Raw genomic sequence first — 19,077 nt, 5'->3', positions numbered from 1 at the left:
TGCACTACACAGATTGGACATACTTTAGTACTTCCAAGCAGCCACTTACACAACTGTGATGTGGGATTAGAAGCATCAGTTCGTAGCATGTATAGAAGCTGACCTTTAGTTAACAGAGATCCATTTACTGTGAGTGTGGTTTAGCAACTACATGGTGGCCCATAGCCTGCATACTGCCAAGGGAAGAACACAACATCACCTTTTCAGTTGTGATCATTAATAGCACACAGACTGTTTTCCTTTAAAAAGAAGAAAAGAAGTACATTCTAACATTCCTCCCACTCGCACCCAAGTGTGGGGAAGTACATGTAAGCCTGGGAGTTGTACATTGCCCCATATCTGTTTATTTAATAGCAGCACTATAAGCAAACCAAAATAGCTCTCATGTGCCTCCTCAAAGGGAAAATACTGCCAAACAAGAGATAAAGGCCCTCTGCCTTAAAAAATAAATGAAGCTTATGAGATCTGAACGTCCATCTGGAACTCAGGAAACAGCCTGCTAGCATAAGACACATACATACATAAAAAGCACATTGTGTCTGGGGCTGGGTAAGCCCAGCACTGATTTCCCAAATATTTGTTTAGTAGCATACCCTGTGTTAACCCAAAGGCCAAGTAAGACCACGCTTGCTGAATGCAATCCTCCCACTCAGTGTCAAGCGATCCCACGCCTTAAGCTTGCCTGGACAGGCGACTCCTTCAAAGTTTTGTGCTCATTGCCTCTTCGGCCACATTCAAGGCCCACAACATACCTTGTTAAACTGGAAAAGGTCACGCTTGAGCCTCTCTCTTACTGGGTCATGTCCAGGCCTTAAAAACCTTCTCATTTTCTTCTTTAACCACTTGGCACCAAAACCTAAGGAAGAATAACGTTGGTAAGGAGGTTTTGAACATCAAAGACCTGCAGCATACCTGGAGCATGGCATGCACACAAAACTTAAATAGTTTGCATCTTGTCCTTTCTGGTCAGCAGAGGAGAGGGCAGTGCTCTAGAATCCCAGCAACATTTAAGAGATAGCACAGCAAAAGAAACAATTTCCAACTTCCCAGAGAGGTTGACAACATGGGCTGGCATCTGCTGTCACACCAACTTCATATTTAATGAATGAGGGGGGAAATAGGAAGCTTAGCTATACTCATGAGTATAGCATAAAGAGGACTAGGTTTATCCTGTGTCGAAGGAAACACAGACTGTCCAATAAGGCTACATGTAGAAGAGCACATTCCTTATGCTCCATGTTAGATGTTTTGAAGCTACCCTGAACAATCACTAACCAGGATTAGAATCTACACTTTACCCCTAAGCATCCAGTTAGAAGAGTAGAGAAACCAGCTCTCAATTTTAGCAGTCCTTTATTTTATATGAATTACTTAAATGATTTAACCACCTTTTTGGATCATGCTCTCACAAGGCATCATCCAATATATAAATTATACATCATTAAAATAAAAAAATTCTACCATAAAATATAATAACTACATAAAACAGTAGTATTCAGCAATGAGATTATTAGAACCACCATAAACTTAAAAACTAGTAAAAGCTATTTCTAGTCTATTAAAACTAATTTAACACAGCAGTGCCCAATATCTGTCTAAATGTGCTGTAGTGGTTAGAGAGTTCGACTGGGATACAGGAGATCCAACTTCTAGTCCCCACTTGGCCATTAAAGTCAGTGGGCAACATTGAGCCAGCCACTGCCTACCTCACAGGGTTGTTGTGAGGGTAAGATGGAGAGGAAGTCGACCATGTAAACCAACTTGGGTTCCTTGGAAGCAGAGAAAAGGTGGTATATAAATGTAATAAAAATAAATAAGGAGAAATGAAGTGAAACAAATGAGTCTTTAGAGCATGTTTGAAGGTCTGAATTGACAGGACCATACACATTTTGTATGATAAGAATTCCACAAATGCGGGGCCACAACCAAATATATTCTGAACCTCATGTCCACCAATAGAATCTCAATCCTGTCTCAGATTCTTAACTGGTTTCTGTCATTTAAGAAAGCTTTGTATTCTGCGCTATTTCATCTTATTTGCAATAAGCCTTGCCATTCACACTGTAATTACCTCAAATATTGCACTGAGCTCCCCAGAATATCAAAGGGTTGATACAGCTCTATAAATAGGTCAAGGATGTTTGTGAACAATTGTATTGATGGTCCAAGTCACCCCCTCATTCCAAGCAGAGATCAGGGCCTCAGCTGGACCTCCAGCTAAACCTGCAGGAAAAACCGTTAAAGACTTCAGAAAACCATCCAGATTCATCAGCCTCTGGGATTGGCCCATAAAAACAGCTCCTCTGCTCCTGCAGTGTTTACAGGTACTCTGAAGGTCCAGCTTGCTTGGGTAATCTGCCCATAGCAACCAAGTCAACATTGGCTCCCCCACCCACCTATTTGAATACAGAAGTCCAAGTCCTGCCGCAAGTATTTGGCCAGATATAATTTTAGACAGCCCCATAGAGGACATGAAATCACAAGCTGCTCCAGATGAGGTAGCTTCGAGATGAATGTTAAAGTTTCTCCAAAATCAGCCAGCCTTGGGGTCTTCAACACCACACTCAAGACAACCCTTGACAGCTCAGGTGTGGCCTTAAGTATACATCCTCAGAAGCTATGCAAACTGTGCTCAGATGCCTATTTTTATTCTGCATATTCAAGCCCAACTAGAATATTAGCTTTGTCACGGAACATCTGGGTAAGACTCAGGTGGTTAGAAAATGATAGGAAATGTAGGTCAGACAAGGGGCAGTGGGGCATAAGGAACTTAAGCTGTGCTAAGGAGACACAAGTTCTGTCTCTGACCTTGTCCCATATTGGTGCTTTAAGGGGGGCTAGGTTTATCTTTTAGGTCTGGAACTATAAAGACCCCCTGCTCTGAAATTTGGCAGTGCAGCAAGGAAAAATAGCCTCCTTTTAAAAGCCAAAAGCAGCAGTTTCCTTTCTGCCACGGCACTGAATTTCAGCGGCAAATGTGGTGGCAGGGTGGGGACCACAAAATAGGACAAGCGGGTGCACATGTTGACGTTTTACCTAAAATTCTAGTACAGTACAGGCGCTAAAGTTTCACTGAAAGCACCTCACTGCCTGCAGGATTGTAGCCTCTACTTATGATAAACACATTTAAAAACAAGGCTTTAATGAGAGGCTGTGTCATATTCTGGGCAACGCACAATTATATGTGCAGCTCTAGGCAGCTCCAAACATTACAACTGCTCTGGAAAGCAATGGTGTAATGTGTGGATCTACCTTTTGATTATGGCTGTTGTGCAGAGAGGAATATTCAATGGTCCTTGGAGGGTGCAGGATATGGTATGCAGACTAGTTAATTGTTAACCGGTTTCTGTAAACACCATGAAGTGCAAGGCTTTGCTCAAAGCAGGTAGCAAAGGTGAGGCAACAACTAGCATAACAGCAGCAACAACCTTAATGCATCTGCACCTCTCCAGATACCTAGCTGCTCAATACCTCTGCAAGGCCAATAAAAGACTCTCTAAATACAGGAATAGCCCTAAGCTAGTGGGCTAACAATAGCATTGGGGGCAGTAGAATACAGAGCCTAGAGTTCAATTGGCTTCACTCAGAGAACATGTTGAGGGAACATTATGACCTAGAAGGAGAGCAAGGCTCAAGAACCTCAAGGTGCAATCCCAAACCTACGACGCATGGGTACACTTTAAGAAGGGACGCAAGGGATTTAAGAGGAGAGGGAAACAACAATATCCTGAAGATCCAGCAGAGCAGAAGAAATCTTCAAGCCACACAGCTCTGTGTACACCAGAGAAACAGCCCTTCCTACCTGCAAAACAAACAAACTTTCATATATAGCTGGAGGAAATCACACTGCCTATCTCGCCACTCCCATTTCTGTCAGTAATTGTCTCACCGATACTTGAATTGTTTGTGGGCCAGTTGTGGTTCACAACACCACAACGAGAACAAAGAAATGCCACAGCCCTATCCACAGCAAGAAACAAGAAACAAAAAGTTCGAAGTTCTGCTGCACACCGATGCAGCTGCACCAGACACAGAGGGTGAAGAGAAAGTAGAAGCATTATTGGGTCACAGGAACTGGCCCTGAACAGCAGCCACTAGTCTAAACAAACATGCAGGGACATGGGAGTGTGTGCAATGCATAGCTGTCAACCCTTCCCGGTTCTTTCAAGCCACATGTTTGTTCTTTTGGCTGGACTACACAGCACAGCTGCATCTGAACTCAGGAATTGGGTTTTAAATGCTGAACATATGAGGCTGCTTTGTATCAAGCCAGATTATCACTCCTTCTAGCCCAGTATAGTCTACCCAAGCCTTCCCTAAACTGATGGTCCCCAGATGTTTGGGACTACAACTTCCATCAGTGCTAGCCAGCCTGGCCAATGGTCAGGGAGAAAGAGAGTTGAAGCCCAAAACTTCTGGACGGCACCAGGTTGGGAAAGGCTAGTCAAGCCTGATTGATAAAGACTGTGGAGAGGAGAGCCACTAACTGGAGATGTCATGGACCAAACCCCAAGCCCCTTTGCATTCAAATCATATGCTCCATTACTGAGCTACGGCCTCTCCATGAAGCCGCCTTTCCAATGGCCTCCCATGTCAGAGCAACAACGTAAGAGAGCATGGTGGTTTATCAAAGAACAAACACCAGGCTAGCAGTCTGTAATGCAACAAGCCTAGGAATTTCTGCTTTACCCCTGCAAACTTAACAGTTGTTTATTTTATAAACGGTACGATTGTAAGAATTGTGTTAGAAAGCTAGGCTAAAAATCTTGAAAAATAAATGTGCTATTTCTGTAAGCTGCTGTAGGTACCATATCATTTAGTAAAAGCTAGCTAGTCCCCACGCAGAGCATTTTCAAAATACAAAGATTCCTATATCTCCATTTATTATTCCAAATGTGAACTGTTCAGTTTAATAAGTTAGTATCTATCTCATATTTGCAGACAAGATTGCCATATTACTTATGATACTATTCAGAAGCTGAGAACAATTTGCTGTTGTTCTTAATTTTGGGGCACCATAAAGGTCATTACACCAGGAAGACTAGCCACCACACAGAGACATACAGCCTGATATGAAATTCTTGGATTGTGGCAAATATATTAGCAGCCTGGGATGTTTCTATTACTTTCTGCTTATATAAACAAGTGGGCTCATTCTTTCTGCATTCCAGCCAGTAATGAGGTCATCACCCACATGTCATGTTATAAATCACACTATTTCTTCATGAGTTTTTTTAGAACTGCTAGCAGAGTCGCCACCATACAAGAGTGATGGGATTGCCAAATTAAAGCAACGCAACTGGCAAGATCAGCACATTTTACACCCAACCAGTTCGATTTTTTGTCTCCATATCAACAGAGTTGGAAATCCTGGCTAGCGCTTTATGTTTTCAGAAAACTGTGTGAAGTAGTTCAGTGTTTGCCCTATAGCAAACACACCTGGACTTTGCACCATCTAGACCGACTTTCTCAGCCTGGTGCCCTCTATGAGTTGTACTACAACCCTCATCTTCCCCAGCAAGCATGGCCATATACAAGGAAATAAAAGAGGGACTAAAAGACTTAGGGTCGGTTAATTTCAGGATCACTTCACACATGGCTCTCGTCTTACATATTAGTCAGTTTCATGTATTAAATCAAGCTATTAAAAACCATGTACACAACTGCAGCAGGGTCTTGCTATTTACTGTGTTATCTGTACAGCACCATGTACACTGATGGTGCTATATAAATAAATAATAATTAAAAAAAACTGATAATTGCACACTTCTTTATGTTTGGTGGTTTACATGCTCCCAAGAGATCATTTGTGCAACTCTCATGGATTGGGAAATTGCTCACAAAACTCAGTGAACCAATATTCTCCACTTCTCCGTCTGCCAGACCCAGTAAACGTAGTTGGGTGGTATATACATTTCAGGCAAAATGCAAATGGCTCTACACTCTTCCCTGTACCTCAGTCTGCTATGGAATTGCGTGACTTTCTTAGGATGACATACCTAATAACCCACACTCCTATCTATGGAAGTATTACCACTTGATATTCATGCACTATATTAGATCAGAAGAATTTAAGAGACATAATTCAGTAGCTTGTGTGATGTAATACAGTAGCTTGTGAGATTTAAGCTCCCTGGAGTCAATGAAAGCTATAAGTACAACAGTTCAGCAGACAATGAACACTCGAATATCAAGCATGGTGTGGTTCGAGTGTTGGACTAGGATTGGGAAGACCCAAGTTTAAATCCCGAACTAGCAATAAGGCTCTCACTGGGTGAGAGTAACCTACATCACAAGACTGTTGTGTGGATAAAAGGGGGAAATAACCATTTGCACTGCTATGAGCTCCTTAGGCAGAGGAACCGTAGCTCAGTGGCAGAGCATATGCTTTACATGAAAATGTCCCAGGTTCAATCCCTGGCATGACCAGGTAGGGCACGGAAAACTTCTGTCTGAAACCCTGGAGAACCACTGTCAGTCAGTGTTGACAATACTGGGCTGGATGGACTGAGGGTCTGATTCATTATAAGGCACCTGTCCTATGTGGAAAGGTGGGATATAAATGTAAATAAAATAACCCCCAAGAATTCATACACGGAGATACCCTAAATTAGTAGTAAGCTACCTGGTGCCCATCAGATGTTTTGGATTGTAACACCCATAATCTGTAATCATTGGCCATGCTGGCTGGGGCTGATGAGAAATGTAGTCCAAAACATCTGCAGGGCACCAGGTTGCCTATGTCTGGGCTAAATGCATCATAAGCAACCCATACAATAATTTCCAAGGCTGCTTCCAGGTGGCAGCTCCTCTAGCACCAAAGGTGGGACTAGGTATAATGGCATCTCTTTTGGCAGTGCACTGCCCATACTGATCCTGCTAATCCATTTAGCAGTGATCAGAACAGAAGCTGGTTCAGCATGCATATGTCAGATGTGAAGATGCAATGTGACCATCACCAGAAGTCTGATGGTTGCTGAAAAAAGCAACCATCTGACAGTGTCCTAGTAGAAAAGAATTGTCTAATTTTCTGGAGTGCTTTTCACCTGCTACTTTCTTAGAAGTAGGAATTGTAAGTGTTCTCCACTTCAGCAAGCTGCATTCATACCCACTAGTCCTTGAACAAATTATTGCACTCAAAGACTTCATAATCCATTTTGTAGCCTTCCTAACCTCTTCAAGTATTGAAATGCCAACAGGAGCAAAAAATTGAAGCTAGTTGTTGCATTAGCTTGATGGGGTGAGGAGCCTTTAGCAAACACAATTAGCAGGAATAGGTCTGAAGGAAAGCACCCAGCTCTCTGCAAAGCAAAAGGAGGGAAAAGAGGAAAGTAAAAGTAAATGCAGCATGAAGCTCATAACAAGAGAGATATGATGATTTCAATAAAGTACTAAATCCAGTGCTTTACAGGATTTCCTAGCCCAACCTTGTGAAAGCACATTATCTTCACATATTGGCAACACCACAAAATGGAATGATAAAGCAGATGATTACTCCCAGTTTTTCCATCAGTTTAACCTGGTTTATAAAGACTTCACCGTAGACACAATGCACACTTTTCTCTTCAATACCATACCCACAAATCTGACACAACCCTGTCTTAATTCAGAACCATTACCATTTTAGATATTAGGAAGAGGAAGACACAGACATTTCAAGAATACATAGGCTGCATTCCTATATCTAGTTACCTGAGAGCAAATTTTATAAAAAACAATTTAGCTTACACCTGAGTAGATTGCACTGTAAATATATCATTTTGTATTTATTTACAGAAAAACCTGTGCATGTCACTGCAGTTTTGGTATGGGTTCTAAATATTGCAATGTTAACGATGTTGGATTTCCCCCCAAGAATACACACACCTAAGAGATAGAGGACCATGCATTCCTGTCACCTCCCAGAATCAAACTAAGGAGCAAGCATTTCTAGTGCTGAATTTTATACACTGGTATCCAAAATGTGTTGTCAGAGGCACAGGATCCTTTTTACTGGATTGCAAACCTGGTGGGAAATTCTGAAAAGTGGGAGTTGCCTAAATGATGCCATCATGTCCTAGCAGACCACCATTCCGTTGCTTGTTATGGGGAACGCTTGATTTTATCCATAAACTGTGCCGCTGATCTAAGCAAAATATTCTATTTGTTTGTTTCATAAAGGTATTACCCCACTCTTCCGTTAATATTTTTAGAGCAGCTTGCAAGGTTACAAAGACATCAATAAAACAATCAAGCAATTAAATTGAAAAGGAAATTGCATCATAAAATCAGCAGAGACTAAAAGTCAGATATAAGGGATACAAAGAAGAACTACAAAGCCTAGGAATTTTTTTTTAAAAAAAGGTCTTCATTTGGTGCTGGGAAGCCATCAACCTTGGCCCAAGATCAACCTTCCTGTGGAACACTCTCAAGGCTCAGAGCACTATTACTGAAAACAACACACACACCTTGCTTTACCACCTGACTTCACTTCCAAGGAGGAGTGGGGGCATGAAGGAGGGCTTCTGACAAAGAACTTCATACCTAGGGAAGTTCATATAGGAGACAATGATGCTTAAGATACTAGGCCGAAACAAGAGAATCTTGTGTGGCACCTTGAAGACCACACAATTATTGTGATATTAAGTGTTAGTTGGGCCATGGTCAGGCCACAATAATTTTTACTGCAACATATTGGCTGGCACCCTGGAACATAATCCAGGTTGACATTTTAACCAGTTATACCAATTAGTGGTTTGTAAACTGCAACTTTGGGGTACTTTTCACAGATTTACCCCTGTCAAGCAAGTTACTTCTGAGACATCTTTTGTGACTATTTGTACTATGTGTTTTAAGCATCCCAAGTACGAGGTGAATGCCAAATACATACGCAACATATTAGAAAAACTAAAGTGGTCATTAATTTACAAGAAATGTATGATTTCACACTGCTGACTCAGATGGACGGATGAGCACTACACCATTATAGAACAAGTAGGGTCAAGCGTTTTCTCTGAGGCATCGCTGTAACACATGACAAGGCAAGGATTTCAAGAGTTTGATTAAAGGGATCTAGAACATTGGGATGGTCATTAAACTCAGTCAAGTTCAACAACTTAAGTATAGTACTTTTAAAGGTTTAATTTGGAAAAAATAATATTGTGATTGAACAGCCCTGGCTTCCTTACTGTCAATTGTGAGCCATAGGATAAATGATGAAGAGCCCATCAACAGCAGCATTTCAGGGGGTATATACCAAAGGTGACATCATAGTCTGCTTATAAAAAAAAAGATTTTCAATAGACACATTCTCCAAAAAAGTAATTAGGAGTGGATGTGCATTATTATTATTATTTATTTATTTATTTAGCACCATCAATGTACATGGTGCTGTACAGAGTAAAACAATAAAATAGCAAAACCCTGCCGCATAGGCTTACATTCTAATAAAATCATAATAAAACAATAAGAAGAGGAAGAGAATGCACCAAACAGGCACAGGGTAGAGTAAAACTAACAGTATAAAAGTCAGAACAAAATCAAGTTTTAAAAGCTTTAGAAAAAAGAAAAGTTTTTAGTTGAGCTTTAAAAGCTGCGATTGAACTTGTAGTTCTCAAATGTTCTGGAAGAGCGTTCCAGGCGTAAGGGGCAGCAGAAGAAAATGGACGAAGCCGAGCAAGGGAAGGAGAGACCCTTGGGCAGGCGAGAAACATGGCATCAGAGGAGCGAAGAGCATGAGCGGGGCAATAGTGTGAGATGAGAGAGGAAAGATAGGAAGGAGCTAGACAGTGAAAAGCTTTGTAGGTCAACAGAAGTTTATATTGGATTCTGGAGTGAATTGGAAGCCAATGAAGAGATTTCAGAAGTGGAGTAACATGGTCAGAGCGGCAAGCCAAGAAGATGATCTTAGCAGCAGAGTGGTGAACAGAAACCAATGAACTGATGTGAGAAGAAGGAAGGCCAGTGAGAAGAAGGTTGCATTTTGAATTGAAATCCATTTGATTGCAAAAGCTGCTTTTTTCGTTTTGGTTCAGAGCCTCATCTATAAAACTTGTATCGTATAGGCAAGGAAGGATTCTTCCAAGAGACTCCTTCTCCACCCAGAGGATTATGCAGAAAGGGGAAGGGTTAAATAGCATGTGTACTTTACCCCATTGATGCTAAGAACTTTTATACTGCCTAGGATCTGAAATGTTTTTCCAGCCATACTACTAAACACATTTCCACCCAACATGCATAGTAACATTTTTCCTGAGGATCTTGGCAGTGGTAGGCAAGCAAAGTAGGGATGTTATGATGCGAAGGCAGGTAGGCCGTGTTTCAACAAGCACTAAATGACATTTCAAGCCATTGCAGTATGGCTACAGAGTTCCTTGGTTTGGCTGTTTTCAATAATCCATGCAGCTAGAGGTAGACAACACATATGCCCAATTTACATATTACCACAAAATGCTGAAGAGAAATTAAATGGCCTATATTCACATATGTGGTGTAGCCTGCCTGCCACCAAAGAGTCACTTACAGTGGGCCAGGTGAGGCGGCCTGTGGACTAAAAGAGGGCCATTCAGTACGTTTGCTGTGTAGCCTGGTTGCTATTAACAGGGATACAGGCTGGATAAGGGATCCCTGCAGCTATGCTTTGTAAGCTTGACAGATTCAACAAGCTACCCAGAAACTGTGTGTCAATGGGTTCATTTGGATGACATATTAGTCCACGGAGAGGAAACAGTCCACTCCACAGAGAGTAAATCCATATGTGCCTTTGCGTAACATGGAAGTGCCACTCTGTGGAGAGAACTGCCTCCTCTCTGTGGTGTTGTCGTCTCTCCCCCCTCCACCTGTAGGCCCTCCCCACTGAATGGTGGTGCTAGTTAGTGCTTACCTTACTGTCGCCACCATTATGGGGGAAGGAGCAGAGAAGGGATGAAACACAAGGGTCCCAGTGGTAGATGAATCCCATCTCCTGTCAACAGGAGACAGGGCTCCAGGAAGAAGTCCCAATAGAGCCCTCTCCTTTTGACAGAAGGGATTTATCCGCCACTGTCGTTAGGCAACCGGGGTGCTGCATCTCCTGTCAGGGGAGGCCTTCGCCAGAATGGGGCTCAAGTGCTCTGACACGCAAGAAGACCAGACCCAAGCCTTCTGCTTCTGGAGCATGGAGGCTTGGGACCAGTCCCCTCAAATGTCAGAGCACTCAATCCCCGCTCCAGTGATGGACTGGATATCCATCCCGATGTCGCTCAGTACTGATGCACCCTTCTCAGTTGGTGCCATGGCAACAGGGTAGGGGGTGGCATTCCTGTACCTGCCCTGTTGCCATGGAGATGACGCTGAATGGAGAAGATCATGGGGGGATCTTCTCCACTGCAAGGGGATCCTCAGGGGAGAAGATCTCCCCCGCCCCCGGCCATGTGTCCTTAGTAGTCATCTCCATGGCAACAGGGGAGGGTACAGGAACTCTGCCCCCTGCCCTGAGGCTATGGAGATTGGGGTGTCGGAGGGGCAATCAGAGCTGCAGATTCTTCTGCATCCCATCCCCTTTCACAGCAGCTGAAGGGGCATCTGTGCTAAGGCTGGAGGGAAGTCTGGTCATCTAGTCAGATGGGTGCCTCCTGCAGTTGGACATTTCATGTCCAGCCATGGGAGGCATCCTCCAGGCCGCCACCCTGCAATCCATTTGGAGATTGGCTGCAGGGGATGGAAGGGACTCCTCCTATTCCCTCGAGCCTATCTCCAGGTGGCCAGGGACATGCACATCCCTGGAAACACAACGGGCATTGCGATTGGCGACACCCCACCCAGGGACGGCATGTTCCCATGACGGCAAGCGCTTTCAGGAGTCCCAATCGCCCTGCCCCACCAAGGTACGGGATGAACAGGGTTCCTCAAGTGCTTGCCAACATGGGATTATTTTCCCTGCCCATGAAGCCCTGCTGGGTAAGAGTGGCCGGGGGTGTGGCCACTCTTGTCTCGTGACTCTGTGGAAATAATCAATGGAGCCCAACAGACAACACACGAACTAACAGTTGTGCAGATATCCAATGGAGCAGCCCATGGTGTTTCTCCATTGGTTATTTTGGGAAAATAGCCAACTGTGAATTGTGTTTTGCCTGACAGACACAATAACCAACTCAACTGACGGTTGACTCTTTAACCCCTCCCTCATTGGTTATTGTGTTGTCCGAACCCAGCCAAGCAGTTCTCATAAGAGGAGCCAAAATTGTTTTTCTATTGTTTTAATTAAAAATAGATCGCCAATTCATCATACATACACCTTTCTGTAATGCTCCATTTCCCAGTTGGTTTTATTTATAAAGGGACCAGGGCTGGTGTCAAAGGTACGCATGCATGGGCACCCAGCAAGGACCGACAGTCAGGAGTTTCCTGGAGTTGCTCCTTCTCTTCACTATTGCAACCTGCTTGTTCCTCTGCCTCTCACTCTGGGCCAAACAACAGCTGTGGTGAGATGGAGCAGGAGATGCCATTGCCATTTTGTAGTCCCTTACAAGTTTTACATGTTTATTCTCTGTTGACAAGCCAAAATCTAAATTCAACAAGATCACAGATATATAGTGAAGTTAACAAAGCCCAAAGAAAATTCACACAATGACAAGATGACAACTAAGCCACTTAACCTAACTAAAATTTAAATAGAATGTCACAAATATTTTGGAGTGTGTAAGTTTTCAGCAATTCAGACTGCAGCTCTGAATTGAAGGATAACTGTCTGTATGCCCATTTTGAGGATTCTCTCAAAAATAAAACTAAAGCAGAAACAAATTTTGGAGATACCAAGCAAAATTACATTAAAAAGTATCAACATATGTTTGATCAAGAATGAGGACTCAAAACAGGAGGCAAATCCCACCAATCTCAATGGGATTTAATTCTGAGTAAACATGTTTAGGATTGGTCTTAAAGATGCACCATTACACAGGGCTCTTTCCCACCCCCTAGCAAACAGGAAATATCTCTGCTTATGTGAAAACCAGTTTTGCTGGATCATCTTTTCTATTCAAAAGCAGAATAGTCATTAAAGTTTGAAAGGCTTACCCATTTGGGCTGAAACTCCTAAAATGACCAAAAATGGAGCATGCTTAAATATTAAACTGTATGGTAATTCACAAATACTCACACAATGCCCAAATACCAATTTTATTTCTAAGGTTTAAGTTTTAAAACTGGATTGAGATTTGAAGAGATCAAATGTAAGGTCTGAGACTGAGATAGAGCCAAGATAAAATTCAGTTGGAATTTTCAGTTGGAACCAATAGTCACTCAGAAGTAATTAATCCAATAAGGTGCTTTGACATATTTTGTAAGGAGCCTGTCAAAACAGAGTTACATCTTTAAAATCTTCTAATTGACCTGCACTGAAGGAAAATATACAGCATAAAGGAAGAGGGCAAGTAGTTAAATACAGTCATGGAGAGGACAGAGCAAGTTGATCAGCATTCATACATTAAAATTACTAAAGCAATAAGGCTGAAAATATACCAAGGTCTAGGACTAAATATGGGATTAAAAGTACAATATTAAGTATTGAATCACTTCATATTATAGGCCATCTTTAAATGCATGGAATTGGTATGCACACATACAGAGCAAAGCTACAAAACACACCTAAATGAAGAATAGAACATGCTAAATTATTTTTGCAAAACTGTTTTGAGAAGTAGCCAAGAATGCCCTACAAATGAAACCAAAAATAATGTTTACCTCACTAATACACTGTTTGTATCTAATGGAGGGGTACTATGGGAATGATTCTGTTCCACTGTCTTTCACTAAGCACACACATAGGAAAAAGAGATCATTATTACCAATTGAATTTTGTAAGTCTTACCAACGTGCTATCAACTACTTTGTCATTTGTATTCCACATGGTTAATACATTCAAATTATAAAATCAATTCCATTGTGGATTAACTCAAGTTGCCAACATTTCAATAAGTCCTCAATCAGTTAGATCACCCCATTGCTGCAAACTTATTCAGGAGTTAGAGGATAAAATTGCTAAGAAAATAGCCAGGTTATAGTTTGTTAAGATGTTTCAGTATTTTAGGAACTTTGTTTCAAAGAAGGGTTTAACTGGACAGGTTGACAGAAACCCAATCAGTTACATATCACCTCTGCAAAGTGCTTTGCAATCCTTCAGTCCTCACAACCACCCAGAAAGTTGGTGGTTGACAACACCTATTTTACAGTTGAAGGACAAGGGATAGTGGCTTGTACAAGGCTATCTAGTGAGCCTATGACTAAGTAAGGATGACAGATTTAGGCTCAAGTCTAGTCATCCAACCAAGTCATCTTGAAGACCTTTTTATTCTCTCAGTATTTTAACACTTAATTTTAACTTAAATGTAAATTTTACTGTTTTAACTCTGTATTTTAGTCTTATATCAATTTTGCTGCGTGGTTTTATCCTGGTTGTGCTTTTTATACTGTATTTTGTAATTGTGCTTTTAACCTGTTGGTTGTTTTATTGTGGTTTTAATTTTTGTGAACCGCCCAGAGAGCTTCGGCTATTGGGCGGTATAAAAATGTAATAAATAAATAAATAAATAAGCATCTTGTTCATAGACTATAGCACTGGGCAGCAAGCATAGGCATTTGTTCAAATTAGCCTGAAAAGCCAAACTCCACTCTTATGACCAATAACATTTAAGATGTCTATAAATTTACAAATCCAATAATAAACTTTATGGTAATTACTAACTTTACTACCATATGTGTCTTGGGAAACAGTGACACCTATTACATTTCTCCCTCATAAAATACTACTAGGTCATTCCATTGCCAGAGGGCAACTTCTATATTCATAATTGGGATATACAAGACACCAATAAAAATCATATTGTGAAGAATTCTCCAGCAAAACATTTTAAACTAGAGAAGTTATGCCAGACATCAACTACTACAGACGGAATATATAAGAAACATATAAAGGCAGGCAACCTTGTACAGGAGCATTCACAAGATCATGATTTTTCCTTAGACATAACGGGTCAATATTTTCCAGGACTGTTCTCACAATGAGAACTATCCTGGCTAATCCAGATTAGAGGCAGATTAGCATATATCATTGAAGAATATTCCGATAATCATGCAAAGGAAGACAGGGCTCTCTCTTTCTTTCTAATTACCCAGCTTGTATGGAAATTATTCAAATAGATAAACATGTTAGCTAATATATATTAAGGCCTCAAAAGTAACAATTTTAAGAGGATGTATAGCCACCAGTGATGCAGCTTCAGTATTAATTCCTGTTAGGAGTCTTTACATGACCAAGCACAGAGTAATTTTTAGCATGATGGGCGAATGTTCCATGATCAAAAGCTGCTCACATGCTACTCATAAAGAAATGAGAATTAGTTTCTACTGGTGACACACCACCTCTCCTACCCTGTTTCCCCAAAAATAAGACAGTGTCTTATATTAATTTTTGCTCCCAAAGATGCGCTAGGTCTTATTTTCAGGGGATGTCTTATTTTTCCATGAAGAAGAATACGGTACACATTTATTGTTGAACAAAAAAAAGGTCTTATTTTCGGGGGGATGCCTTATATTACAGCGAGAGGCAAAACTGGAAGTAGGTCTTATTTTCGGGGGATGTCTTACTTTCGGGGAAACAGGGTATTAACTCCTGTAAGATCTGCAACTACATTAGCCCTAGCCAGCATAGCCACTGTTGAGGTACCATGGGAGTTGCAGTCCAACAATATGTGGAGAGCCACAAGTTGGCCACTCCTGCTGTAAAGGAACAGTATTGCAAGAAGCTCCTCTGATTTCATATGGTGCTGTACCAATAATAGCATTCATCCTGTGTGTGTGTGAAATAGAATTATAACTGTGATTTACCCCTATGGAAGTACTCCTAACACCAAGATCCCAAGCGTGTTTATTTGGAAGTCAGTCCCATTACTGTAATTGTATGGCTCAGGGGATCCAGTGAATAGTTTGGGAGCAGCTGACTCTGCGGCACTGCTAAAGCTAAGCAGGGCAAACCTCAAGAATAAGTTGCATGGAAAATCAGTGGGAGTGGCTTAAAAAAAGCAGGTTGCAACGTTTAAAATTTGTGCGCACTCTGGACATAACTGCATCCCTAAAGGGCACACATGTTATTGCTTCTGACAGAGAGGCCAACTTTTGTATAGGAAAGAGTGCACATTTATGTTATCATTTGAGGTGAAATGCATATTAAATGTAACAAAGACAGGTGCTGCTTGATCTGTTGCACCTACAATATACCTGTGCCAAAAAGGTAATTTGCAGAGCACCATCTATACAGAGCATACTTTTTCCTACAAAGAGCTTGATTGTGTAGGAAGTTTCAACAGCTGAAATATACTTATTGTATGATAGATAGATTACTACCTAAGCTCCCAATACTAACACAATTTCCTAGAAAACAGGTAACTTTAAGGAATTAATCCCAGATACCTGTTTCAAAAGTTAAATAGGCACACCAGCTACCTCAGCTTTCCTCAACTTGATGCCCTTCAGATGTGACTACAACTCCCATCATCCTCAGACAGTGTAGAGATGACTGACCTGCACAGTCACCTATCCAACCTCAAGGACAACGATTATAAATTTTTCCACTTCAACACGGAAAGAAATGGGCTGGGAAATGTAAGCTACTTCTCTCCAATAATACACCATTGTCTGAGCCTGGAAATGAAAACCTGCTGAAAGACCATTAATAAGACAACCTCAAAGAGATTTATTTAACAATAAAATGAACTATTTCAAAGGATTCCAGTTTCCACCAAAACAACCCTAGATTTAATGAGATGGTGTTTTTCCCCAGCCTCCAATGCTGTTACAGGTATGCAACTAGCAAACCTTTATTGCTTGAGGAATCCAGCCTGTCTTAGAAACTATAGCAAGGATACCTGGGCTCCGAATTAAAGTACGGGGACAAAGGGCAGGGAGGGAGTTTCTTAGTTCTAGAAGTCTGTGGAATTTACTTTGTTAGCCTGCTCCATTTGCTTAGCCTTAGGGCACACAGCAATTCGCAGTAGTCGATATTCAACAAGCCAAGTCTCTTTATTAGATGCGGTCTATGGGTGTGTCAGTTCATATTGACAAAGATGGCAAGGGGGGTTCAGTTTGCAGTAGGGACATCCATGTTGAACCAACTTCAGCAAAGTCTTGCTATTTTATTGTTTTACTCTGTACAGCACCATGTACATTGATGGCGCTATATAAATAAATAAATAATAATAATAATAATAAATTCAGTAATTGAGCTAAATTTGGTACAGACCATGAGAGAATTTCAGCCCAACAAGCAAAAGTGATCCAACTCAGTGTTAATGAGCTTTAATTCAAGGTGAAAAAAGCATACTTGACCAAGGCAAACTCTAAACACACAAACAAATTGTTTTGTATCAGAAGATCTGCCATCTTGGATTTCCTAAATTAACCTCAGAGCCAAACTTTGGCCTATACTAAGATCGTACCCCACTATCCGCCAAGCATTCTTACTCCACTGAATCCCAGCCTACAAAGTAGAGTATTCTTACACCAACTGCACACTATCTCTTGACCTTCAAAGAAAAGGAAATGGAAAGCAAGTATCATTGTTCCTGAAATGAACCATAGCAATGGCAAAACCCCAAACAATGTGTGTATTGCCTGCTTTTTAGCCTGCTATTTCATCGTTGCAGAGCACCTGTACAAACAACACAGCCTGCCAAGTAGTATCACTATTGAAACAGGTACAGCAGTGAGCCCTTCTGAAATACCAATCATCAGCATCAAAGGGGCAAACACCATACCAAGTTCCCAGGACTAACTCTTTTATCCCTGATAAGAATTAAGAACTCCAATGCTGGCAAACCCTCAGCTGAGCTAACCTAATCAAAGCTCCAGCACATCTTCCACCCACAGAAAAAACCCTCTCATATTTCTGGCAAACCCAGAACCGCCCTCTCTCCCCCAAACGTTTTACCCTTTGACGCTCAGTCTCAAATGCCCCAGATCACCCATGTGGTCATAGCTCCTGGGCAGAGTGCTAGCCCCCATCTTTTTGTCAGCCCTTCTCCATGGGTCAGCCATCCTCCTCCAGCCCATTGCTATGCCCCAACTTCCCTCCACCCTATCGAGGGCACGTTCCAAGCCCCTTCTCTACTTCAGCCACTTCCACCACCCTTATGACACCCCCCCCCCCACACACACCCTCACCAACCTGCCCCTTATTTCTAGAACCCGCATCCAAACTCAGCAGTCAGGACGGACGAGCCGCCTCAGTCTTGTGCCCAACCTCTTTCCTCCCACCTCAGCCGAGTCCAGCTGCAAGCTCACCTTCCAGCATGGAGCCAAAGCCTGAACTCCGCCCCCCACATCCGTTCACACAAGCGCTCCCCCCACCCGTCTCTTTCTCTCCCTCCACCCCGGGCCAAGCCTCCTTACCTGCCAGGGCCCCCCCCCCCAATTTGCAGCTCCAGCCCCATTTCTCCGCCCAGGCCCCGCGCCCACCAGGAGCGTGGGGGGGGGTGAAGAGCCGGACTTGCCTTACCGTGCAACGTCCCCCGGCGCGCCCCAACTCCTCCTTGCGCCGCCGCCGCCGCCGCTCCTTCCTGGATACCTCCGGGAGGGGGCGTGCCCGCCGGATATGCAAATGATAAAAAGGGCGTGGCCAACACGGCGCCTTTCTTTCAACCCCACGGCCGCTCGTGAATAATTCATTGTGCTCGCCGCTGACCGTCCTAGCCAATCGGGATTCAGCGAACCTTCTCCCTGCACAGCCTTCTCCTTTTGCATCTGGCCAATCGCAACGAGAAGGGGTAGAGTACGGTGGGGTGGGATCAAGATCAAAGTATGCTAATTACGGTATGACTATGAATGGATTTTGGAGGCGCCCTGGTCACGCCCCATATCCGCCGAGTTCTGGCCGTACCTATCTTTTTCCGGTGGTGGAGACGGTGTGCAAGCGGAATACAAAGAGTGCTGAATAAATTCTATTCTGGGTGTTCCTAGTAAACGAGGTCACTCAAGATTGACTCTCGAACGCTTGAACTGTGTTGTTCTCTCTTATTTCATCGCAAATTGAAGCTAAGAATATAACCCAAATTTTGCATTTTAGCAAAT

The 19,077-nt window shown here is 42.4% G+C and overlaps 2 protein-coding genes across 4 annotated transcripts in view; both read right to left on the bottom strand.

The window, feature by feature from the left end:
- Positions 1-18,573, bottom strand: part of LLGL2 (LLGL scribble cell polarity complex component 2) — a 68,011-nt gene extending 49,438 nt beyond the window's left edge. For 2 of the 3 annotated variants that reach the window (XM_063120282.1, XM_063120284.1), the window contains exons 1-2: positions 2,072-2,090; positions 753-856 (exon numbers count right to left, since the gene is read on the bottom strand). In XM_063120282.1, the coding sequence (XP_062976352.1) occupies positions 753-827 (75 nt within the window). In that variant the 5' untranslated portion in view covers positions 828-856; positions 2,072-2,090. Of the gene's footprint in view, positions 1-752; positions 857-2,071; positions 2,091-18,505 lie in introns of those variants that run through there. The other variant, XM_063120283.1, reaches the window with a different exon arrangement.
- The window catches only part of TSEN54 (tRNA splicing endonuclease subunit 54), a 121,818-nt gene that overhangs the window by 81,358 nt on the left and 21,383 nt on the right, over positions 1-19,077 (bottom strand). The gene's annotated exons all lie outside the window — the stretch shown is intronic.

This window comes from Elgaria multicarinata, chromosome 3, assembly GCF_023053635.1.
Source record: "Elgaria multicarinata webbii isolate HBS135686 ecotype San Diego chromosome 3, rElgMul1.1.pri, whole genome shotgun sequence".
NCBI classification, from domain to species: Eukaryota; Metazoa; Chordata; class Lepidosauria; order Squamata; family Anguidae; genus Elgaria; species Elgaria multicarinata.
The sequence above is the reverse complement of the archived record's forward strand: the minus strand, read 5'-3'. Positions and strand labels throughout refer to the sequence as shown.